The sequence below is a fragment of the Typopeltis vanoorti genome, chromosome 25 (assembly GCF_054136105.1).
Source record: "Typopeltis vanoorti isolate ZY-2024b chromosome 25, IOZ_Tvanoo_1.0, whole genome shotgun sequence".
Lineage (NCBI taxonomy): Eukaryota > Metazoa > Arthropoda > Arachnida > Uropygi > Thelyphonidae > Typopeltis > Typopeltis vanoorti.
In genome coordinates this window covers 56669513-56696332 of record NC_143573.1, presented here as the reverse complement: position 1 = coordinate 56696332, position 26820 = coordinate 56669513, and the positions used below count along the sequence as shown (strand labels likewise).

General features: G+C 36.5%; 1 protein-coding gene across 1 annotated transcript in view; it reads left to right on the top strand.

The window, feature by feature from the left end:
* Positions 1 to 26820, top strand: part of Sbf (SET domain binding factor) — a 631948-nt gene that overhangs the window by 576676 nt on the left and 28452 nt on the right. The window contains 1 exon segment of the mRNA XM_090414822.1: positions 15527 to 15681. Within this exon segment, the coding sequence (XP_090270948.1) occupies positions 15527 to 15681 (155 nt within the window).

Sequence of the window (26820 nt, the reverse complement as noted above, 5' to 3'; positions counted from 1 at the left end):
TCAATGAACCCCTAGTTTTTTGTTGTTGGGTGGTGGTAGGAGTTTATGTGTATATATTGGCCAGTATGTGTCGGTTTCTGGTAAACATTGGAGGAAAGACTGCCAGAAGGAAGATGTGTGACAAGTGTATCTAGAAACGGAAGTGTGTTCTGCTTTTCAATCTGAATTGTGAATTGTATGCATTTGTGTTGTTTGTTTAAGTGGCTGAGGAAAGTGTCTAATGTCTGGCTGCCATGGGGCCAGATAGCGAAAACATTGTCAACATATCTAAGCCAGACTTTGGGTTTTAATTACAGGACATATTCTGTTACAGGACAAATTCCCTCCCAATATCACAATGCTCTTTATGCATGTACTAAGTTCTGGCTAATTTATGTGGCAAAACACTTTCTACCTACAAAAAGAAGGCACAGCCATGGACTCACCATTATCCTCTCCCCATTGCTAACTTTTATGTGGAATATTTTGAGCATCTTGCTCTAGATTCCTCTCCTTTAAAAGGTCCCTTGAGAATAAATCACTTCTGAAGATTCCTTAAAAATCCTAAGGAAAAAATTGCATTCTATGTCAGAAATCAAGGTAAATGGCCAATCCATTATATATCATTCTGAGAAAGTGTGTGCAATGAGACCAACTTTTTCTTTCCTTTTATATTGCTTAGACATTCCTTTTTTTTTTTTATGGATTTCAAAACTTCTTCTAGTCTGAATTATGTAAACGTTGCCATATGAACATTAAATCTTATACATCCCAAGGATTTTTCAAACCAATCGCTGTCTTCAGACAAATATAGGAAGAGCAGTAGGATGTTAATTGGTCTCTAGACAATGCTCATGTTGACTTTAAAAAAATAATAATAATAATAGTCCCATCTGTCTTGAGATCCTGCCTACATAATGTGAGTATCTTTGCAATTAATTTCTGTAGATGTTTTTTCAGATAACAATAATTTATTTAGTAACTTTTTGGAGGAGCCATTCAATAGAAAGTGGTTGAACAGAAACACAAATATTATTATTATTATTATTATATACTGATACCTCCATGGGGTCTGAAGACTCATCGCCTGAGACCCAATCTGTCATACCTCTCCTTGAACCCATTAACAAACAAAGCACTCACAACTGACTCTGGCAACCCATTCCACTCATTCACAACTCTCCAAGCAAAAAATCTAGTCCTCATACTCCTACTGACCACACCTTTATTCAACGTACAGGAATGATCCCTTGTTCTAGTCATTCTAGCCATGTGCTGAAACATTTATCCTGCATCAATCCTATAAAATCCTTTGAGCAACTTAAATGTTTCTGTTGTATCCCCCTCTTTTTCTATTATCAACCAACTTCTGCAATCCACACACCTCAATCTATCCTCATAGGGAACATTCCACAGACCATTCACCATCTTGGTCACTTGTCTCTGAATCCTCTCCACTGCTCCCTCATCTCTAAGAAACCCAGGGGACCAGACTTAAGCAATTAATTTCTGTAGATGTTTTTTCAGATAACAATAATTTATTTAGTAACTTTTTGGAGGAGCCATTCAATAGAAAGTGGTTGAACAGAAACACAAATATTATTATTATTATTATTATTATATACTGATACCTCCATGGGGTCTGAAGAACTCATCGCCTGAGACCCAATCTGTCATACCTCTCCTTGAACCCATTAACAAACAAAGCACTCACAACTGACTCTGGCAACCCATTCCACTCATTCACAACTCTCCAAGCAAAAAATCTAGTCCTCATACTCCTACTGACCACACCTTTATTCAACGTACAGGAATGATCCCTTGTTCTAGTCATTCTAGCCATGTGCTGAAACATTTATCCTGCATCAATCCTATAAAATTCTTTGAGCAACTTAAATGTTTCTGTTGTATCCCCCTCTTTTTCTATTATCAACCAACTTCTGCAATCCACACACCTCAATCTATCCTCATAGGGAACATTCCACAGACCATTCACCATCTTGGTCACTTGTCTCTGAATCCTCAGGGAATTCCCTGAATCCTCTCCACTGCTCCCTCATCTCTAAGAAACCCAGGGGACCAGACTTAAGCACATTAAGTCTGGTCCCCTGTTATAATATAATAACAACCTCCTTATTTACCTGTTAATGTGTTCTTAAATAGTCAAGTAATCATATGGGCTACCTTAGCAATATGTCCTCAAAACTTTATCTCTCTGTCTACGACCACACCTAAATCTCTAGCTTCATCTGTTTTCTGAAGTACAGTACCATCAATGTGATACTGTAATCTATTTATCCTAAAATGGGCTCATTTGTTATAGAGGAATTGAAACAATAATTCCAAATAATCTATACACTGCCGAATAGACTAATTTTTGTTAGGTTACTGTATGAGTTTGTCGCTTAATATGTTTCAAAAAAAAAAAAAATTCTTTTTTTGAAAAAAAAAAAGCAAACAAGAAGAACAAGGAGCTCACAAATTTGAGAAAAATTTAACAAAGGGTTCACGTGCACCCCTTATAGCTTGCCACTGGTAACAACCCACTGTATATTTTGTCTTACTGTCCTTAATCTCACAGCAGATTGTTTCAAAGGAACAGCTACACGCCCACCTGTCTCCAGTTCTTTTTGACTGCAATTCACTGCTATCATTGGCAGTCCCCCCCCCCCATCCTATCTTCTTTATCTTCCCTGAAAACACTAAACCCTTCACATTCAATCCCTGTAACTACATCATCTGCTGTTAGCCAAGTCTCACTAATGCTTATAACTTTTGGCAAGGATGCACTAACCAATGCCAAAAACTCCTCCCTCTTGTTTCTGATACTTCTGGCATTACTATATAGAAACTGCAGCATCCCTTTAGCACCCACCCCCACCTTCCTGAATTAACTGCTCTTCTAAGATTAGATTCCACACTCGATCATTCTCACACTCACTCTCCTCATGGGTGCCTTCACATAGACTTGCTTCCACCCTAATTGCTTAAGTTTTCCTGAATTTGCACTTCAGCAAGTTCAATGAACAAAGCTCTCTCCAGACACCTAACACCAAAACCATTTTGATTCAGTCCATCAGCATTGTACAAATCCTTCTTTCCATCAAACACAGACCACAGATTAACAAATCCTACATCATTCCTTTTGCAAAATCTACGTAGATTCAATGGCTACCATCGCTCTCCTCATCAGTTTGCCTCTATCATAGCTTGGTAGGAGACTTACAGTCTTCACCTTCTCGCTCTTCAGTTTTGCCTCTTCTTCTAACAACTCCTTTTCATTATTACTCACCCCTCAAATCATTTGCAACAACCAAGACAATCATTTCCTTAGCCTTACCTTTTTGCATCCAGATGGCATGGCTAATATCATGAATTTTTGTACCCGGGAAACAGGATTTTGTCGCACTTTCATTAAGTACCCCCCCCTCCTTCCCCCGATCATTGAGTCTCTGTTCATAATTTTATCCTTTACTTGTTTTTCTTGTTTGTTTGGTTGGTCTTTATTATTCCTTCTGACCACTTGCTTCGTTCTCTTTTCAGTTCTCTTTTCCTGCTCATCTCTTTCCGCTTCTGCAATTTTTCAATTTCGTGCTTTGTCCTATGAAGATAACATTTAAGCATGCTATTTCTTTATTAATGTCCATTTTGTTCTGCTCTAGTTCCACAGCTGCACATTCGACATTAATAACATTTTCCATCCTGCCGTCAGTATTTGCTGTGCTCTTGTCACCTAACAGACACTCACTTTTGAAACACTTAATACATTCTCTCTCTCTCTCTCTCTCCAATTTCACTTTCCTTCCACATGTTCTTTAATTTGTTTGAAGAATACATTTCACACACTGAATAAAATCCCAGAAATTCAAATCAATCACCAGACAATGTGGTCTTTGCCACCATTGTTCATCACATTGGACACTTCTTCTTATTGTGCTATCTTCTATCGAAGGTCAGCGACCATCTTGGCGAACAAACTGTGCTCTTGCGCTAATCTGAGCAGTTGTGCACTGCTCTTTCCTGTCCACGTCTTGATGTTGTCAAACCATGATATTCTTTTTCTTCCTCTAGTTCCTTTGCCACCAATTCTTCCTATCAAAATAGTTTGTAGAAGTTGGTATTTGCTGTTTCTCATGATGTGGCCAGGATATGATGTTTTTCTTTTGATTATGATTATTTGTACAAGATGTTTAGCTTTGCCAATGGATTTTAAGACATCTTCATTGGTAATTTTTTCTGTCCATGATATCTTTAGCATTCTTCTGTATAGCCCCATCTCAAAGGCTTCGATTTTCTTGATGGTTGTCGCCTTCAATGTCCATGTTTCAACTCCATAGAGCAGAATAGACCACACGTAGCATTTCAGCATTCGGCATCTGACTTCCATGTTTAGGTCTTTATTGCAGAATAGTGTTCTCATTTTCATGAAGGACTGCCGTGCAACTTCAATCCTTGTCTTTATATCTATTTCTGGATCCCACCGTTCATTAAGCCAGCAACCAAGATATTTATATCTTGACACTTGATCAATATTTTTCCCATTGAGTATCAGTTTCATTGATGAGGCTGGATGTTTGCTGATGATCATGTATTTTGTCTTGTTGATGTTTATATTTATTCCCATTCTTTGGCTTTCTATGTATACTCTGTCAATGAGTTTTTGGAGATCCATAATATTATCTGCAATTAGCACGGTGTCATCTGCATATCGAAGGTTGTTAACAATCTTTCCATTTATTGTGATTCCCTCTGAACATTCTTCCAATGCTTTTTTTAAAGATTACCTCTGCATATATGTTGAACAGGAGTGGTGAGAGCACACATCCTTGTCTCACTCCTCTTTTGATGTTAATATCACTGGTGGTAATGTTGTCTAATTGAACGGTAGCTGACTGATTCCAATACAGATTTGTTATTAGTCTTATGTCTTATTCGTCTAGCCTTATTTGTTGAAGGACTTCTATTAAGTTAGTGTGTCTGACTGTGTCGAATGCTTTTTCAAAATCTATGAAACACATAAAGACAGATTTCTGTTTTTCTATGCATTTTTGTATCAATATTTGGGTACAGAAAAGGACCTCTCTAGTACCAAAACCATTCCGAAAGCCGAATTGTGTGTCACTTAGAGTTTCTTCACTTTTTCTATAAATACGATTCTGAATTACTTTCAAAAATATTTTTAAGGTTTGGCTCATTAGACTAATAAGTCGGAAGTCACCACAGGAATTCGCTTTGGGTTTCTTTGGGATAGTGATAAATGTAGATTTGAGCCAATCTGATGGAAATTCATCACTTTCATATATTTTATTAAATAGTTTTTCAAGAAGTTTGATGTTATCTGGTTCTATTAATTTTAAAAATTCTGTTTGCACACCATCTGGTCCACTGGCTTTTCCTGTTTTACTTGTTCGTATAGCATTCTCTATTTCACATTTCATGATTACTGGTCCTTGAATGTTATCTTTTATATTTATAGGCTTCTGTCTAGTATCATTGAAATGTTCTGTTACATATTTTATCCAAATCTGTGCTTTATTCTCTTCTTCTAGAACTATTTTTCCATTTTCGTCTCTTAGAGACACTATTTGCTTTTTCCTCAGTTTTCCAGAAATTTCGTTGATTTTCTTATACAGATTGAAATTATCATGTTTCTTCTGAAGCAGTTCAATTTCAGTACATAAATTTTTCATCCAATTTTCCTTGGCTTCTTTTATTTTTTTCTTGATGATGTTATGTGTTTCTGTATACCTGGCAAGGTCTGTTTTTGTACATTCTTCTTGTATCGGTAAGAGAAAGAATCTCATCTGTCATCCATTCCTGTTGTTTTATATTATTCACATAACCTACTTCTTCAATACTTGTTGTTACGATGGCATTCTTTAAGCTATTCCCAAGAGATTCCACACTTTTATTTTCTTCTATGTTAATCTGTTGTAATCGCAGGTTAAGCTGTGTCTTGGCACTTTTATTTATGTTCGGGTCTTTCAGTTTTTCTACATCAATTTTCTTTTTCTTCTTTTGTGATTTTTTAGCTGATTTTAATCGAAGACGTACTTCTGCAACTATGGGATTGTGATCTGATGAGATATCTGCTCCAGGATAAGTCTTTGCATGCTTTATACTACTGTGGAATCTTTTATTTATCAGTATATAATCAATTTGATTTCTGACAATGTTATGTTGGTTATCTTGAGGCGATTTCCAAGTGTACAGTCTTCTGGGTGGAAGTTTAAACCAGGTATTTGCTATTGTTAGATCTTCTTCCTGACAGAACTGGACTAGGTGATCTCTTCTGTCGTTTCTGTTGCCTAAGCCATGTTCGCCAACAATTTCTCCATCACCCCCTCTTCCCACTTCTGCATTGAAGTCACCCATCACTATGTTTATATCATGTTTCTTTGTTAGGTTTTTATTCTCTTTTAGGTGTTCATAAAACTCTTCAACATCTTTTCTCAGATGTGGGTGCATAAGCTTGGATGATATTTATGTTAACAGGGTTTCCCTTAAGTTGTAACAGCATTATCCTTTCAGAAAATGGAATCCAATTTATTACTGATTTATTGATTTCTTCATCTGCTATTACAGCTACACCATGTCGATGTTTGTTCTCGTCATTCCCAGAGTAATACATTGTCGTATTATCTTGTTGACACTTTCCAGATCCTGGCCACCTTGTCTCGCAAATTCCCAAAATCCGGATGCCCAGCCTCTTCATTTCTCTTGTGGCATTTCTTAATTTGCCAGCTTCATGCAGAGTTCTGACATTCCAAGTTGCAATTTTAAAAGTGGACACCATTTTGAGCCCGGAGATTCTTCGCACCCCTGTCCCATTTAAGGGACGCCGGGAACTTGGGGCCGATTGTAAGGGTTTACTCGCCATGGTGGTTGTTCTGGAGATAAGGTAGAGCAGTAGTTTCTCCATTTGCTTTCTGCTCTGCAGTATTACAGACGTACACAATATAATCATATTGCCATCTGCAAATCTCTGATCACAAGCTTTTCCATCATCATTTGGCTTCAAACTTATGTCAGTACTGACAATGCTGCTTCCCAATGTCAGGGGCAGTGACCCCAGCAGGTGCTTATTTAATGGCGGCACTACTCGGCATGTCACCGAGTTGTCATTGGGCTTTGTGAGGTTTTAAGTGAAACAGAGTTGCCACTTCTGCTCCCCCACGCCCTGATAGCTCAGTCGCTGTTGGTCCACGGCTGCTTATTCGCCAGATTGCTCTGCTTATATCGCAGCTAGCCTCCATATCTGAAGGCTGTTCCCCGATCCGCCACCTGGGGATGCACCCGGGTAGTCAGCTCTGCCCCGGGCATTGGACACTAAATACTCTAAAAACAAGAAAAATGTTGTTCCCACCTACAAGAGGTTATATGCAAACCTATAGTACATTTTTTTGCACTGTACTGTACTGTGGTCTAAGGAGTTTTTTCCTATTTTATTCATTCTTTAATATTTTTTTGTATTTATTTTTTTTTTTTTTTTATATTCTGGAAAATCTGCTCTGGAGACCAAACATGGAACTTTTTCAAGCCACTTCAAGCCTCTAAGTGGGGTTTGTGGGTCTCACAAGAAGCAATAAAATTCATCTTCCACCTAAAATTATTCGAGATGTCTAGAATATCTTTAATTTTCTTTTAACCTTTGTCATCTTTGATTCCTTTTACAGTACTCTTTCCTCCATTTCTAAGTTGTTGTTTTTTTCAATAGCCTCCAGAACATTGTGGCATCTTCCTGATATTTCTTTTCTATATTCTTTCTGAAGTCTACCCATTACTTTTGTTTACTGCTTTTACACATAGCTCTCTTACAAATTCTCTGTATTCTTTTAGGACATCAGCTGGCTTATTTGCTAGGAACTTTTGGTATGCTTTCTTCTTGTACAGGATTACTTCTTTAACATCTTGTGTCCACCATGGTGTTCTTATTTTCCTATCCTTATAGATAGACACCTTCACCACATATGTCCCTAGATGAATCATCAATGTTTTCTTCAGAGTTTGCCATTGAATGATTTGTTTCTTGTTTGCAAATTCTTTCATTTTTTCTTGAATACTATTTATATATTTGAGTCTACAGTTCATCTTTGAAAAGCTGCTGATTTTTGATTCATTTTAAAACATTTTGCTACATATTTTTCTTTTCAGTATGATATTCAATTTTATCCTGCTCAGAGCTAAATGGTGATCACCTCAGTTTCTGAAACTTTATCCTGAAATGGAAAAGCACCCTGGATATGTAAGCAGTATCTCAAGACAGGTAACACTATTATTAAAAAAAAAATCAATACAGAAATGCATTTACAGAGCTTCTTTCCTTTACTCAAAGAGAGCATTCCATTGGAATCCCTGGGACATATAACATTCTCTGGTCAGACTGGAAGAAGTTTTGAAATAAGTAAGAAAGAACAGCTAAGCAACATGGAATATAAAAGAAAAGAAAAAAGTACTTTCATTGACAACCTCTTCTTTGAACGACATATTATTATTATTATTATGGGCAACTCCAGGAAGTCCTTAGACTCATCGAGGGAGGCCCCAAATCATATTCATCACAACTAGTCGACATTCATACAGTATCTATCATACCTCGCCTTAAACTCATTCACTGTCACAGCATCCACCACAGACTCTGGCAGCCCATTCCACTCATTCTCCACTCTGAAAGTAAAGAACCCAGCTCTAACACCCTTACTAACCACACTTTTGCCCAGTTTCCATGGATGTCCCCTAGTCCTCCCACAACCCAGCCCTGTTCTCAAAAATATCTTCTGAATTAATTTTATAGAAACCCTTCAGTAATTTGAATGTCTCAATCATATCTCCCCTCCTCCGTCTATCAACCAATTTTTGCAACCCACAAATACTCACCCTGTTCTCATAAGGTTCATTCCACAGACCTGCTATCATCTTGGTCACTCGCCTCTGGATCCTCTCCACCTCCTCCCCATCAAGAAGAAACTTAGGTGACCAAATCTGGGCACAGTAGTCGAGATGGGATCTTATCAAGGCTCGATACAGAGGAACAATAACCTGTTTGTCTCTGCTTGTCAACGTATTCTTCAGCAACCAAGTAATTTGATGAGCTGGTTTGGCCACTTTTGCAATGCGCCCCCTAAACTTCAACTCCTTATCCACCAACACTCCTAAATCTCGTGCCTCATCAATTTTCTGGAGTACAGTTCCACCAATGTAGTAAACTGCTGCTAATCTTTTCACCCCAAAAAGTATATTTTGGGGTGAAAAGATTAGCCTTACATTTAAAGATTTACCTTACATTTCATCATCATCATCAAAATCCTGCCATGTACCCTCAAGGAGTGTACAGGATATGACAGTACTACATGAAAAAATTACATCATTACTAACTTCCTATCTACAATTTTCCTCCAAATCAGTCTGTTACTTGTCAAGACTCCAACATTATCAGATCTTATATTTCTATCGTCTAAGGCACTTTGTACCGTATCAATCCACCTATATCTTGGTCTTCCTCAGGGTCGTTTTCCTGCCAACCTGGCAGAGAACACTTGTTTTGCTAATCTTTCCTCTCCCATTCTATTTAAGTGGCCATACCACCTGAGATTAGCTCTGCTAACGCATTCCTGGGTGCTGACAATGTCAAGTTCTTTCCTAATATCCTCATTTTTAATATGATATTGTCATTGATGCCATCTGTTCATGCCTCTAATCTTTCTCAGGACTCTCATATCTGCGGTCTCTAGTCTTTGGTCAAGTGTTTTACTTCTGACCCAGCTCTCGGATCCATAAGTTAAAACTGGTTTGAACACTGTCTTGTATACAGCTAATTTAGTGTTCCAACTAATTTCTTTCTTATTCCATATGAATTTATTCATTTGACTTCCTGCCATACAGCTTTGCTAATTCTGTTGTCTATTTCTATATTTAATTTACCATCTTCAGTAAAAATCGTGCCTAAGTAGCTGAATGTTTTACTTGTTCCACAGGTTCTCCATTCACAACACAGTTGACATTTTCAATGATTCTGCCTATTTTCATTGTCTTTGTCTTTTTATTGTTGACCTTCATACCATATCTATTACAACAGCTATTCAATTTAGTCAGAGAATCTTGCATACTTGTAGCGGATTTATTTAGAAGTATAACATCATCTGCATAAAGGAAAGAGCTGACATTAACATTTCCAATTTTGATATCAGGTTTAATACCACATTCCTTCATAATGTGATCCATATAGATAATGAATAACAGAGGGGATAATGTACATCCTTGTCTCACACCAGATTTAACATTAAACCATCTTCCTGTACTTTCTTCAATTCTAACTGCTGACTTACAACTCAAATAAAGACTAAGTATTGCTTGATATAATGCCCCTTTGACACAATATAACTACAGCGTATTGAATAGCTTCTCTCTTGGCACCCTGTCATATGCCTTTTCCAAATCGACAAAACTTAAATACAGATCTTTGTTATATTCCCATGCTTTCTCGACTATTTGTCGTAAAGTGAAGATCTGATCCTGACAGCCTCTATTTGGCCTGAATCCAGCTTGTTCTTCACCAAGCTTTTCTTCCACAATTCTTCTCAACTGTTTCTCAAGTATACTTGCATAGATCTTGCCAGGAACACTCAGTAGGGAAATACCTCTGTAATTCTCACATTCAGTTTTATTTCCCTTTTTATATATGGGTACTATGAGAGCTCTACTCCAATCATCGGGAATTCGTCCCTCTGTCCAGGCTTTCTGAACTATGCAGTGCAGCCTTGCCACATTAAATTGACATCCATTCTCCTTAGCCCAGACCTCCAATCTATCCAAATCATCTTGCAAAATTTTGACATCATCTGCATTCACTATTGCCCTACCCAACTTTGTATCATCCACAAACAAATGAACTGTTCCTCTCAGATCCTTTCCTATATCATTAATGAACAAATTAAACAGCAGTGGTCCAAGAACAGATCCTTGTGGTACACCACTAGTTACAGGCCGTCTTGTGGACTCTACTCCACTGAATCAACCACTCTCTGATATCTCTCCATCAACCACCTCTCCTATCCATCTCACCAACCCTATATCCATCCCCATATGCTGAAATTTACTGATTAGAATTCCATGTGGTATCCTGTCAAAGGCCTTAGCAAGGTCCAGTAGAATCACTGTAAAAACATTATCCTTATCCAGTTCAGCCGTCACTGTGTTATAATACGTGAGCAAGTTACTGAGGCATGACCTACCTTTCACAAAACCATGCTGTCCCCAATACAGTATCCCATTTTCATCTATCCAATCTTGTATTTTCCTCTTGACTATTTTCTCCAAGACCTGCATTTTGCCTTAACATGAAGATAACTTTCATTATTATGTCTAAGGAATCTTTGGAAACAATTTGTTCACAAAGCATGTTAAATAGAAACCACAGTCTTATTCCTCATGATGTTTAGAAGTCCTTAATACATTTATACAACCTAAAATATCTTTATTATACTAACCACCTATAGGCATTACATAACAATAGTACATGCTACACAGAATGTATCTAATAACATGCATGATTATTATTATTTTTTTTTTTTTTTGCAGTGTATACAAAATATACAGAGCCTGTGTAGCTCAGTGGATGTGGCATTTGCACACCGCTGTGCTTGACCGCACGAATGAAGACTTCTTGGTTTCGAATCTAGTCGGCTACTAGAAGAAATTTTTCTAAGCCTTTTTTGATCGGTTCCCGAGTTAGTCTATCTCTGGCATGGGCATGCGGGTTTTTCGTTCCGTAAACTCAAGAAAATCGCCATAAAACCCACATTATTTCAGACATTAAATACGAGTGTTAGGGACCATGAGATGGCAGCACTTGTTGAGCCATCTCTCTTCACTGCATGCTGCTTAATTAGTGATAGCCTTCGGCCAGCTATCTCTGATTGGGTACCAGTGGAGATTGAACTGCCCGCTCAGTCTCCAAAAGTTAGATAGGGCTAAAATGGCCTCGCCTACTCCCTATATACGGGAATAAAAAAGTGTTAGCTGATTTTTTTTTTTTTTTTTTTTTTTTTTTTTTTTACAAAATATACAGTTTTTTGCTTTCAGCCGGTGAATGGCAAAATGTCAAAATATTTTTTTTGATCGTTCTAAATAATCTACAAGTTTATCCTGAATTGTGCATTTGTATTAGCTATTATTCTTTATAGTGTTTTACTACAATAGCAAAATATATGTAAAACAAAATGGCAGGAATAAGATCCAGAGGATGACCTAGATATAGGTGAGTTGATTGCAGTTAGTACTTTATAAGATCAGATTGGAGACCTGACAAATGAATGACTGAGTTGGAAAAAAGTTGGTGATTGCAAACCTGTCATGAAATACTAATTATTCAGTAATGTCAGAATATATTTGGTACTTTCTGGTGAGTTTAAACTCAAGACCAAATAAAAATTATATACATTTAATGATACTAAAACTTTATATACGTTTAAATAAAATTATATAAATGACTGCAAAATTAATTGGATCCAATGCCCTCAGAAATGAGTTTACACTTTACAGATTTTCTTATGTTAAAAAAAAAATAAAATCATTCATTCTCTGATTCATTCTATAACCGGTTTGTTTTATGTATACTTAATCACCTACCAGACTAAACACTTTTAATTTAAAACAACAAAATGTTCATCAGAGTCAGTTTCAATATGACTCACAAATTTCCGATTTTTGTAAAAGTGAAAGAAGTTTCTTCTACTACTTTATAAACAACATATCTAAGTAGAGTTTTTCATATTAAGCCACTTTACAGTTTCATATTTTGCTAATTCTGCCATCCTTAAGACAGAAGACGAAACTTTTCATTCAGTGTTTCCTCGAACGTTGAATTTGAATGTGAACTCCAAAAATCTTCTTTTATTTACTGAAGACTTGTTGGCAGTCTCAACTCTTCCAGTTTAAAGATTGACAATGCTACGATTCCTTTTTAAAATCTTCTATTAATATTCTCCCGACTGTCATGTTTTCTTAAAAACTTCCTAAGAACAAAATTCTCTTGTTGCCATTTTCAAATTTCCATTTTTTCTCTCTCTACTTGTTTCCCCATCCCCTGGATATTGAACACTTTTACTGTCAGCTATCAATTACCCATCAAACTCCTCGATGAGCATCCACACTCCATGTAAATGGCAAACGAGAAGTTACGTATAATGGCTGACACGTTGTCTTTGTCAGCGTAAACAGAATGTCTTAACAAAACACAACAAATATCTCAACACTTAACAATTTTATATTACAATAAAGAAAATTATAACTATTACAAACTATCAGAATCTAGTAAGTATATCACTTTCATATGCTTTACATTTCATTTTTAGAATAATATATCAATAATGGGCACATTTCAACTGCCGATATATGTGTTACAAAACCAAAACTTAAAAGATGTTTATATGAATGCAGTTGTAGCAGTTAGAATAAGTGATGATTTGGGGAAATGGTTTAGAACAAGTAGAGGTACTAGGCAGGGGGGACCCAATATCACCAAGCATTTTCATCGCATATTTAGAAAGAGCAATGAATAAAATGAAGGAAGATGCAAAAGGAATATCAGTACACAGGATGAGAATGAATTAACAATCTGAGATTTGCAGATGATATTGTTATTATTGAAGAAGATGAAAGAGAACTACAAAAAACATTGAATCTGTTAAATGAGGTAAGGAAGAGATTTGGACTTGTTATGAACTTGGAAAAAACAAAGATAATGGTATTTGGTGAGAAGAACATGAAACAAAAGATACAAATGGATGGAATTGATATAGAAAATGTAGAACAATTCACATATTTGGGAAGCAAAATGACATATGATTCGGACTGTAAAAAAAAAAAAAATAAAGATCAGGATTACAAAGGAAAGAACAAATCTGAAGGCCATGGATAACATCTGGAAAAGTAAAGTGATCAGCCTACAAACGAAACTAAGAGTACTAGAAACATGAATCTTTAGTGGTGCACTGTATGGATCTGAAACATGGGTAATAAATAAGGACTCAAGAAAAAGAATTTTACCATTCGAAAGAACTTGTTACAGGAAGATTCTAAGAATAGGATGGGTACAGAAAATCACAAATGAAGGACTCTGTCGGAAGATACTACCAAAGGAGAATCTAATGCAGAAGATTATATATTGGAAGCTGCAATTATTTGAACACATCTGCAGAATGAGTGAGGACCAGAAGATAAAGACATTCGTGTTTGGTATTATGAATGGTATAAACAGAAGAGGTAGACCATATGGAGAATGGTTGGACAGCATAAAGGACTGGTGTAGAAAATGGGTTTAGAAACAGTGTTTCAGTTTTGCAGAAACTGCAACACTGTGGACTGGACAATGAAAGATGGAAGAAGATAGTGAAGGAGTCATTGGACACCAACTGGTAGTGAGCCCATGGTTCGTGATGATGAAACCAAAACTAATAATATACTAACATAGAGCAATAATTGTAAAAAGATTCATCCTTATAAACGGTGATTACTTTTACAGTATGATCTTGTGCTAATTTAATATGTTAATTTTACATATAAGGATGTAAGTTAATTTTATTTTAAGATGTCCATTTTAAGAAAATGGAAGATAAAAGAGTAGCTAAAATATAGACAAACATTGAGGGAAAATACATCACTCTGTCTCCACACTCAATCTTTTTAAAAGAAAGTGTGGATTAAAGAAACCCAATAAATAATAGATCCATATGAATAAAAATTCATAGAAATGAACACAGTTTTTCATTGCATCCTGCTATCAGAGTATGCCAAAATATACCCCAAAAAAGCTGTTACATTTCAGAGAAAGATTGAATACAAAGCTTGAAGTAGTATTTTGTCTTTGCATGAGGCACAGGAATACTTTCTCTTCACTTTGTCTATTCCAGAAAATTGCTTTTATTACAAGTCACATATACTATAACTTGAACTATTCTCAATGAGAGTCATATTTTTAATATCTTTGTTGTAATTTATTTTGAATATCTATTAATGAAGATGGAGCTATTCTCCTGCAGCTGATATTGCACATAATATCATGTGCTTTCAATTAAATTGTTCTTTTTTTTAATTTTCCTATAACTGTATGAAACTTAGCCAAAAATTTTACAATAAAAATTTAAACGTAAGTGCTGATATTATTTTATAATGAATTCTTCTGCTAATGTCTCGATTTTCAGAGACAAAAATTATTAAAGATAATATTAACATTTTATATTAATTTTAACACTATGTATATTAATTTAGACAAATTTCGAGAGAGTAAAAGTACAATTTTATCAAAATATTGAAAAACAGAACTAAAAGTTCTGTACCTTAATAGTAAGGAACGAATCATGTGAGCTTCTTCTAAAACTAATCTATAACTTTAATGCGAAATTTATAATTTTTAAGAATTATTACCATCATTTCTTTTTTAAAAAAATATAAATAATTTATCTGATTAAAGAAGGTATGCAAAATTATTATGTTAATATTATACTGACCAGTTTGTCATCTATTAGTACTAACCAATTTTAACCTTTAGGTGTTAATACAATGCAGACTAGTAGTCAGTATTATGATCAGTTCTCATCAAACGTTGCTGAAAATAGAACTCATGAAGGATACCTGTATAAGAGAGGAGCCTTGCTTAAAGGTTGGAAACAGCGTTGGTTTGTGTTGGATTCTATCAAACATCAGGTAGAAATTTCATAGCAACTCTTAATTATAATAATGAAGATTGTTATATTATGTAAGATTTTAAGAGAAGAATAATAAAATATTCATTTATCACTAAGTAGGTTGCTTTCACAAGAAACTCATCAAGCTGCTGATATATATACCCTCAAGGGGTGTACAGGATACTATACATCCCTTGATGGTATATATTGATATGTCATCCCTCATGCGATGAAATAAATTTCATCACACGGGGAATAACATATCCAAGATGCATTTCAGTTAGAAAGGGGTCAAAACAAATGCACCAACGTGTGTCAAGACACCATGATGGAACCCATAGTACTGTCCCTAAACAACACCCCTTTTTCACAATAGGCAGTGGATCTTCCAACAAGACTCAGCCCTTGCACACAAGACAGGGACCACACAACAGTGCTTGGAGGCAAATGTGCCTGACCACATATCACCATCTGATTTACTACCTGGATGTCCTTATCTGAATCCGTTGAAATGTTTTACTTGTTTCACAGGTCCTCCGTTCATAACGCACTTGACATTTTCAGCAGTTCTGCCTATTTTCATCGTCTTTGTCTTTTTATTACCAACCTTCATACCATATCTATTACAACAGTTATTCAATTTAGTCTGGGAATCTTGCAGACTTGTAACGGATTTATTTAGAAGTATAACATGTCCGCATAAAGCAAAGAGCTGACATTAACATCTCCAATTTTGATATCATGTTTAATACCACTTTCCTTCATAATGTGATCCATATAGATAATGAATAACAGAGGAAATAACGTACATCCTTGTCTCACACCAGATTTAACATTAAACCATCTTCCTGTACTTCCTTCCATTCTAACTGCTGACTTACAACTCAAATAAAGACTAAGTATTGCTTGATATAATGCTCCATTGATACCATATAACTGTAGCTTATTTAATAGCTTCTCTCTTGACACCTTGTCATATGCCTTTTCCAGATCGACAAAACTTAAATACAGATCTTTGTTATATTCCCATGATTTCTCAACTATTTGTCATAAAGTGAAGATCTGATCCTGACAACCTCTATTTGGCCTGAATCCAGCTTGTTCTTCACCAAGCTTTTCTTCCACAATTCTTCTGAATCGTTTCTCAAGTATATGTTTCATTTAGCAATTTTTCGAAGTAATTACTCCATACTTCAAGGATATCTTTTCCTCCCATTTACATGTCACCTTTATCATCTCTAAATCCTTTTACAGCACTCCTTCCTCCATTTCTAAGCTTCTTCAACAATCTCCAGAATATTTTGCCACCTTCTTAATATTTATTTTCTATGTTCTTGCCAAAGTCCTCCCATGACTTTTGTTTAGCTAGTTTTACACAGTGTTTAGCTTTCTTACATTTGTCTCTGTATTCTCTAAGAGCACAAGCTGATTTATTTGCCAGGAACTTTTGATATGCTTTCTTCTTTTCCTTCACTGCCTCTTTAACTTCCTGTGTCCACCATGCAGTTCTAATATTTCTATCCTTGCTGACAACCTCACCACATGCCTCTCTGGCTGAATCAATCACGGTTTTCTTCAAGGCTTGTCACTGAATCTCCAAGGTTTCTTTCCTGTTCTGAAACTCTTTCATTTTTTCTTCAATAATTTTTGTGTATTTTAATCTACAGTTCACATCAGAGAGCTGCTCAACTTTTATTCACTTTAAAACTTTCTTACATGTTATTCCTCTGTACACTCTGGTGTTCTGCACCAGGGAGAAAACATCACTATCAACAATAACATAGTCAATGAGATTTTTCTTATTCCTTGCCTCTTCTCTCCATGTGAATTTGTGCACATTTTTATGTTGGAACATGGTGTTAGTAATAATCAGTCCATGTCCTGAGCAGAAATCCAACAGGTATTTGCCATTATTATTAGCTTTGCTCTTTTCTCCAAATTTTCCCAAAATATTTTTGTATGTCTCACAATCATTTCCTACTCTGCTATTTAGATCCCCAACAAGGACCAACTTTTCCTTTTTCATTGTGTCAGTTGCTTTTTCTAATGCATCAAAAAATTCCTCCACTTCTACCTTAGTAGAACTTTCTGTGGGACCATAGGCACAAATAAGTCTCATTGTCCAGTTCCCCATTCTCATATTTGCCCACATTACTCTACTTGAGACTGCCTGCCATTCAATAAGATTAGCCTTGTATTTAGCATTGAATACTATGACTACTCCTTCTTTTCCTTAATTATCATTGCCTGAATATAACATTTTGTATTTATTGCTCAGAAAGATCTCACCAGTTTTTGTCTTTTTTGTTTCAGTCACCCCTATTATGTCGATCTGGTACTTATCTAATTCCTTAGCTAGTTCCATTTCTTTGCCATTTTGTCATGTTGTACCATCATTTTGTGTTTTGGTTTAAGCCAGTAAGAATACAATTTGGTTGACTAATTCCCAAATTACCAGCCCATCCTCATTCATTCAGTATCCTGGTAGATACCCAGCAGGGTACACCAAGAGAAGGTGCAGATTGGACATTAGGTCAGAAGACCTGGTTGTTCTCCACCCCAAATTAGAATGTATGAATTATTAATTAGAATGTAGAAAATTAAGTAACTAAAATTCCTATCCAAACTACTGTCAATTTCATGTCTATGACTAATTCACCTATGTGTTATGTCATTTTTTATGATCTAAAGCTGACTTGTTTGAAATTCTTAAAAATATCAGTTTCATAAGTGTCGCAAATGATAGCATTATATTTGAGCTGTGCTTTGAAAAGTAATTTTAAATAGTGTATAGTACGGCTTTTATCATATAATTGTGCTTCATTTTTTTTTTTTGTTTTATGCTGAATACAAATGTAGTTCAGTAGTGTTTCTTGTGGGAATTTTTTTTGTTTATTTGTGTTTTGCTACTTGTTTGTTCCTACTGCTTTTGGAAATGGTGTCTGCAAAGAAGCATACATCTGTGGCATAGAAATTTTTAGCACAAAGATCAAGTTCTGCTCAGGATTTTTCCCAGTGGATACATTGCAGAAATTGCTTCGTCTATGCATAAAAAATATGAAAGATTTGTCGACTGTTCAGAGTGAATGAAAAGAAGGAAACCATTAATGTGTGTGAAGAGGGTGATAGATTAGAGCATTTTGAAATGGGAGCTAAAATCTGGACCATAGTAGAAGATCTTAGACAAGAGTTAGTGAAAATAAAAAATGAAATGAAGCATCTGAATGATGACATTAAACACCTAAAGAAACGATTGGCTAATGTGAATGAGAAGGAAGTTAATATTATGAAGAGTCAAAGATATATTGTGGGGGACTTCACTATAAAGTACACAAAACATGCTTTCCTTGTGGAACAGATGTAAAGTATGCAAATATAAAGAGTATTCGAAACAAGGCAGTTGAGTTTGTCATTGATTGAGTCAGTATGCCCAAAGACAATTGGAATAAGTAAAACTTGGTTTGTCTAATACGTGTGAAGAGGCTTAAGTGCTGTGAGGACATCATGTTGGAGGCTTAATGGATTTTTTAACAACACTCAAAAAGAATTAAAATAGACTTTAATACTTCCTATATTTCGTCCTAGTCACTAGGACATCTACGGGGATTACAAAAAAATTAATGTAACATATGCACAAATAACAAACAATACTAAGCCCAACCACGTGGGTGACACTAAAGTCCTATCTAGGTAGAGCGCCCTCTAAGGGCAGTCGTAGGTGGCCTGGAATGTAAGGTGGGAACTCTGGTGATGAGTGTTTCCCAAATCTTCGGAAGCTTAATGCACCCATATTTATTGAGATTTGGCTGGTTTTTGAGAGCTGCTGCTGCTTCTAAGAAAAGTCTCTCTTTCTTGAATTTGCTGTGGTGGAGCATGGTGGTTTTCTTCCATGATACTCTGTGGGTGGTGTCCAAAACATGGTCAGCCAAGCCTGAATGGCCATAGTTGTGTTTGAAGATGTAAGACTTGTGTTCCTCTAGACAGATGGATGCTGATCTGCCTGTCTGTCCAAAGTACGCCAGCTTACAGGAACAGGGTACTTTGTAAACTCCAGGCAGAGAGAGAGGAGGGAGCTGATCTTTCGTAGAACGGATAAGGGTAGCCAGTTTGCAGTGGGGCTTATATGCTGTGTGTAGATTGTATTGTTTTAGTATCTTGGCTATTTTTTCAGATGTGCCACGGATGTAGGGTATGGTGATGGCATTTTTAAAATCTTGTTGACGAGAAGGAAGGGGAATGGGGGAGGAGTTGATTATTTTTTTGATAATAACCTTACATTCCAGGCCACCTACGACTGCCCTTAGAGGGCGCTCTACCTAGATAGGATTTTAGTGTCACCCACGTGGTTGGGCTTAGTATTGTTTGTTATTTGTGCATATGTTACATTAATTTTTTTGTAATCCCCGTAGATGTCCTAGTGACTAGGACGAAATATAGGAAGTATTAAAGTCTATTTTAATTCTTTTTGAGTGTTGTTAAAAAATCCATTAAGCCTCCAACATGTTGGTTTGTCTAAGGAGGATGTGATGTCAGGAATAGAAATGGAGAGATATACAATTTTCCAGAAAGATAGGTAGGTGAAAAGAGGAGGGAGAATACTGTTAATGGCTGCAGAGGAATTGTGTCCACAAAGTGTGGAAGTTGAAAATGATAGTACTTGTGCAGATTTTGAATCTGTGTGATGTGAAGTTGAAATTAATGCACTAATATGTTACGATGCTGTTATATGCCAGGGAATGTAGAGTATTGCTGATTGTGAAATGTTTAGGCAAAATGGTTTGGCATGTAAAAAGAAGGCAATCCTGATGGAAGATTTTAATTACATAAATATAGATTGGAAGCAGGAGATGGTGTATGGGAACAAGAAGAACAAATTTATTGATTTTCTGAGGGATAAATATCAAGCAGCATCTGATAGAAGCAACTTGAGGTTTTAGAATTTGTATTTGGTGATATCCTCACAAGATGTGGTTGTTAATGAAGTATTAACACTGCTGCTGGTTAATGAAAATAATCATGTAGTACTATTATTATTATTATTAACACCAGACCTCCATTGAGTCTAAAGATTCATCATGGGAGGCAAACACTGTTACACACAAAGCCTATCAAACTCTACTATAAACTCATTCAGCTGCATTCACCACAATATCAGTCATAGCATTCCACTCACCAACCACTATCCATGCAAAGAACCTGCTCTTTATGCCCCTGCTCACACCCCCCTTCTATAACGTCCAAGTATGTCCCCTAGTTCTATCCCCCCTTCCCCCATTCTATGAAAAATTTCTTCCACATTAACCTGGTAGCAACCCTTGCCAACTTAAAGATCTCAGTCATATCCCTTTGTTTCCTCCTATTCACAAGGGTTTGCAAATTGCATTCCCTCAATCTGTCATATCCAAAAGACCAGTTACAACCTTCGTCAGTCTTCTTTGGATCCTTTTCAACATATAGTTATCATCACGAAAAGCAGAGGACCAAATCTGTGCATAGTAATTCTTACGAGGCCTAATCAAGGCTTTCTACAATGGAACCAGAACCCTTTTTTTTTTTTTTTTTTTTACAAGTTAAGGACTTCTGCATCATTGTCATAATCCAAAGTGATGTCTTCACAACTTGTGCAATGTGACCTTGAACTTCTAATTCTTGTTAAAACCTTGTGGCAGTATCTGACACAAGCAATGTACAGTTTGGTGAGGGGGAACAGTACTAAATAAGTACAAAATATTTGTTATGGAATTCAATTATGTTGAATTTCAGTATTGTTTTTTGCCATACCATATAACTGCATACCAAGGGTTAAACGAGTAAAAATAGTATGAGCGAAATGGATGAACAGTGAAATCAACAAGCTGAGTTGAAAAAGAAAACATTATGGAAGAGGTACAAGACAGGTGTTGGCAATCAGATCTATGAGTATAAAGTGCAGGCTAGGAAGCTGACAAGTATAGTAAAGAAAGAAACCAAAAGTGCAGTATGAGAGGAGATTGGCTGGTTGGGTCAAAGTTAATTCAAGGGAATTTTTCTTTATATGGCAAGCAAGAGGAAGAATAATTATGGCAGGTTTGATAGCCATGGCAGCAAAGTGACTATTGCAAAGGATAGTGGAATTAATGAATGAGCATTTTATCAGTATATATCATACTAGTGTATGATATACACTGATATATTGGTAAAGGGTTGCTAAATGATGCCCTGCAATTTGTAGAAAGGATGGAAGTATTAGGACAAATGCAAGTGAAAGCATCACAAGTGTATCAGGTGTTGATTGGGTTAGATGTTAATGAGACTGCGGGAATGAATGACACATCACCATGTACATTTTAAGAAATGTACACAATAGTTAGCTATGCCCTTGACCTGTGTTGTGTCGAGAAAATGTGATGAGTCATCCCCTTTTTCCGACCCAACATAAGAATAGCTCAGAAGGAGTGGAGAAGGACATACTTATGCCTCCAAACAGAAAATGTGCTCATTAAAGACCCAAGAAACGTGTATATCCAGATTAGTAAATTCTAAGCAATGTTAAAGTATCCCATAAACTAAATAGAGAAGGTTTGTTAAATCTATTAAGGTAGAAAATCACGTATAAATTCTAAAAGGATGTGTACAAGCTAATAATAGTTTTAGGCCATGTCAAAGGCAGTTCGTGGCCACAGTATCCAATTGGCAGCTGCCGTATGTATGACGACACCACCGAGTGAGGGCGCTGTTTTGTAGTATATAGGTTTCGGCGGGGATTTGAATCACTCTCTTTACTTCTCGTTTTCGTCGTTACCTGGTTTCCTGTGCGGAAGGCTGCATAGTTGTGAATAGCTTGCCGCCATGCGTAGCGAGAGTCTTCCCTTGCTATGTGCGCCACGTGGATCAAAGCTGCAGCTATAATGCGTCCAGATTCCTAATAAGAAAGGGCCACTGATGAGTTAACGTCAGTGTATAAATCAGTGTAAAAGTGTTTCGTTTCGTGTGGAACAAAAGAATGGTGAAGCCGCCATTAAAGAAAGTACAGTAAGGAGATCCGAATATCCAGATAAAGCAAGAACGGTAAGCAGAAATCTTTTCATATTAATATCGGAGTAACCGTGCAGTAAGGAGAACTGATCTTTAAGAACACAGCCCATTTCCGTGAAGTGTTACAAGAACTGTCTGCATTTTGGACATTCTGTCTATATCTAAGGAAAAGGCATCTTAGGCTTGAGCCGAGTAGGAGACCGAGGCTACGAACTGTTTGTGTCTAAAGGACATTAATGTTATAGTGTTAAGACCTAATTGAATGCTAACTAAAATTTTGGGGGAGGATTAAGTCTAAAATATAAGAAAGAGCATTGCCTCAAGAAATCTATGTCAGAGTTACAGAATTGACTTGTATATATATGTAATTAGCATGTGTAATAGTAGATTGGTAATTTAGTATATGTTGTCAGAGTCTGAGGATAGTTATATGTACATAAGTGATGGAATTTGTGTCACTATAAAGGATTACAGTGTAGAAATTTTGGATGTGTTAAATTAAGAAAAGGGAGGGAACCCAGACTCTTTTAATTTAAGGATTAACTAACTTGTATTATTGTGTTTTTGTGCTAAAATAAACGTATTTCTTTATGTGTAATCAAATGAGTTTGTCATGCTTTCTGTGGATTGAATTACCGCTTGGAAAAATTACGAACCATGCATAAAAGGGGAATCCACTAGTAATATATGAAACGGGACCACGACTGCATACTTCGTGATCCCTGTATTTTCTTTCTATGTAATCTTGGATAGTATATCAGAATTCAGTTGCCGGCTGGCGCAGTCATTAAATAATACAAATTTGTCGGCAATAGAATTAACTGATAATAAGTAAAATACAAAATTTAATAACAAAAGATAAGGAAGTTAAGATAAAAGAATAAGAGATAAGACACTAAAACGCCAAAAGACGAAGATATAACAACCTGGTTATTTATTGAAAGTATTGCAGTGGGTAGAGTTCCTAAAGAGTGGAAGAAGGCAAAATTGTACCACTTCACAAGCATGGATCTAGGACAGAAGTTTCCAGTTATAGACCAGTCTGTACTGTATAACTGCAGTTGTAGTCAAGGTTGGAGAGATTGGTTAGGAATAGAATACAAGATTGGGTTGATGGGCATAGTATTCTTTTGATCAGTGTATATCATACTAGTGTAAATGATGCCCTGCAATTTGTCGAAAGGATGGAGTAATTTTTTATTTTATGGATTTGTAAAGTGTAGGTTTTGTTTTAGCAATTTATTTGCATTTTATGATAAGGTAAGGTAGCATATACATTGATATTCTTGTACTTTGCAAAAACATTTAATAGATTACCACATGATAAGTTGGTGTACAAGCTGCAAAGGATGGGAATAGATAGTATATTGGTATATACTATCTATTTATAATAATTAATAAAGTATATTAATTAAAGATAACTTTAATAAATAACTTCTATATTTCGGCAACGTCATGCTGCCATCTTCAGGAACATAAAGATATGGTATGTGCACGCAGGCACTAACAATAGATGCTATTTATTAAAGTTATCTTTAATTAATATACTTTATATGCGTTGTTAATTCCATAAACTAATTACCAGTTATGTATGACCAACGTATAAGCCTTGCTACTAGAATTATGATCATCCACGGAGATTCCATCACACGAAAGGCCCGTCAATACGGCAAAATGAGGTTGAAGATGTCCAGACAACTAAATCGTTTGGCATTCCTAAAACGCTGCCGGGATAACAAGGTAATCCCTAATTGTGTTAAATTGAAGCACCGTTTTACTTCACAAAAAGCTCTGCGCATTTATAATCGCACTAGTTTCGCCCTGTTAAGAGAAAAAATTACCGCGACACGTGTTCTCCTTGCCGACATAAACAAAACCTTACGGGTGCTAGAGGAAGAGCTTTCGAATACACTCGGCCATGATCTTTGGACGATACTTTATGAAGTCTCATGCGCATAGGCAAGAAAAGAATTCGAAAAAATACGAAGTCGGCACTTGAAAAAATACGAAAACCTTATAAAGAATTCTACTTCCTTGCCACCGCCACCACTCAACACTGTAGTCAACCTCTCATCGGCAGTTTTAAAGCCTGAAGCACTCACCGCACTTGCAAGTGGTCACAATTTCGCCCTAGCTCCTAAAAGAATACCGGCCGAGGAGATCATGATTGAAATAGAACGTGGGATTCGCAACCTTCCTAACCATATCGCCAACAACATCAGACTGGATGTAGTCGGTGTTCTCACTAAAGCCAAACCTCCAAAAACCAACTTATCCAAAGACGAATATACAGCCCTACAAGTAATGAAGAATAACAAAAAAATAGTAATCACCAAAACAGATAAGGGAAACGCCACTGTGGTGCTAAATCAAAAGGACTACAAAGGTAAGCTTAATGCTTTAGTACTAGACCGTACCACTTACCTCTCTATTGGATATAATCCTACCAGCTCTCAGAATAGAACTCTCCACAGACTCCTTAAGAAAGTCACTTCTTGGCCTGTGGAAGTCACTAACAAACTAAAACCTTACAACTCTAGACCCCCCCGATTATATGGACTCCCAATATAATCGGGAGGGGTCTAATTGGAGTGAAAACCTCTCACTCCAACACACTGATATAATGGTCGGTTTCGACTTCTCCTCCCTATTCACTAATGTCCCACTCAAAGAAACCCTAGAGCTCATCCAAGCCAAGTTTCCTCCCGATATCTCAGCCCTATTTCAGTTCACAATGAACTCAGGCTATTTTGTTTGGCAAGGAAAGTTCTACAAACAGATAGAGGGGACAGCCATGGGTTCACCACTTTCCCCACCCTTGGCCAATTTCTTTATGGAGACCTTTGAAGAGAAAGCCTTAAACTCCGCCCCACAAAAACCCACTATTTGGCTTCATTAAATGGATGATGTGTTCGCTATTTGGCCACATGTCTCAGACTCACTCCACTCCTTCCTAACACACTTAAACATCCAACACCCCAGAGTCCAGTTCACCTTAGAAAAAGAGGAAAACAACACTCTCCCCTTCCTAGACACTTTAATCACCCGCCAGCTTGATGGATCTTTGGTTTTCTCTGATTACAGAAAAACACACCCATACTGGCAGATACCTTCACCAGCAATCCCACCATCCCCCATCACAACAATATGGGGTTATAAAAACACTATATAACAGGGCAAAATTAATCTGCTCAGATGACAAGGCCCTAACTACTGAACTAAACCACATCCACAACACTTTCTTAGCCAATGGCTATAACCCCAAAAAAATCCAAAAAATACTAAAACCAGTAAACCACAACCCCCTCCACAATAAAGATTACACCAAATCTATCACCATCCCCTACATCCAGGGCACCTCTGAGCAAATAACCAATATCCTCAGAAAATATGACCTTACTTCTTGTTACAGACCATATAAAAAGTTGGCATCCCTTATCCGCTCTACCAAAGACCAACCACTTCCCCTAGACCTACCTGGTGTATACCAGGTCCCTTGCAGCTGCAAATTGTCCTACTTTGGCCAAACAGGCAGAACAACAAATATCAGGATTTCAGAACACAAAGACTACATCCAGTTTCACCAGTACAGCCGCTCTGGGCTGGCAGACCATGCCTTAGATACCCACCATAGAATTCGTTGGAAGAAAACAAAAATAATACACTGCAGCAAGTTTAAATACGAAAGATTATTCAAAGAATCTTCAGCAGCTCTAAAAAACATTCCTAACCTCAACAAATTTGGGTGCATGAAACTACCCCAAATTTGGGAGACCTACATTTTGAGAACTTCAGCCCAACTGCCAAGATAACCAAATTAGCCTGCCAGAGGGCACCATTAGGACTTTAGGAACAATATTAGTTTCTTGCTTTCTTCCTCATTTTCTTTTGTTAGTGCCTGCGTGCACATATCATATGTTTTATGTTCCTGAAGATGGCAGCATGACGTTGCCGAAATATAGAAGTTATTTATTAAAGTTATCTTTAATTAATATACTTTATATGCGTTGTTAATTCCGTAAACTAATTACCAGTTATGTATGACCAACGTATAAGCCTTGCTACTAGAGTAAAGCTTATTATTAAATAATTTATTGAAATTATTTTATGGTTTTAAACATGAACATTCAAAAACAGTTCTACA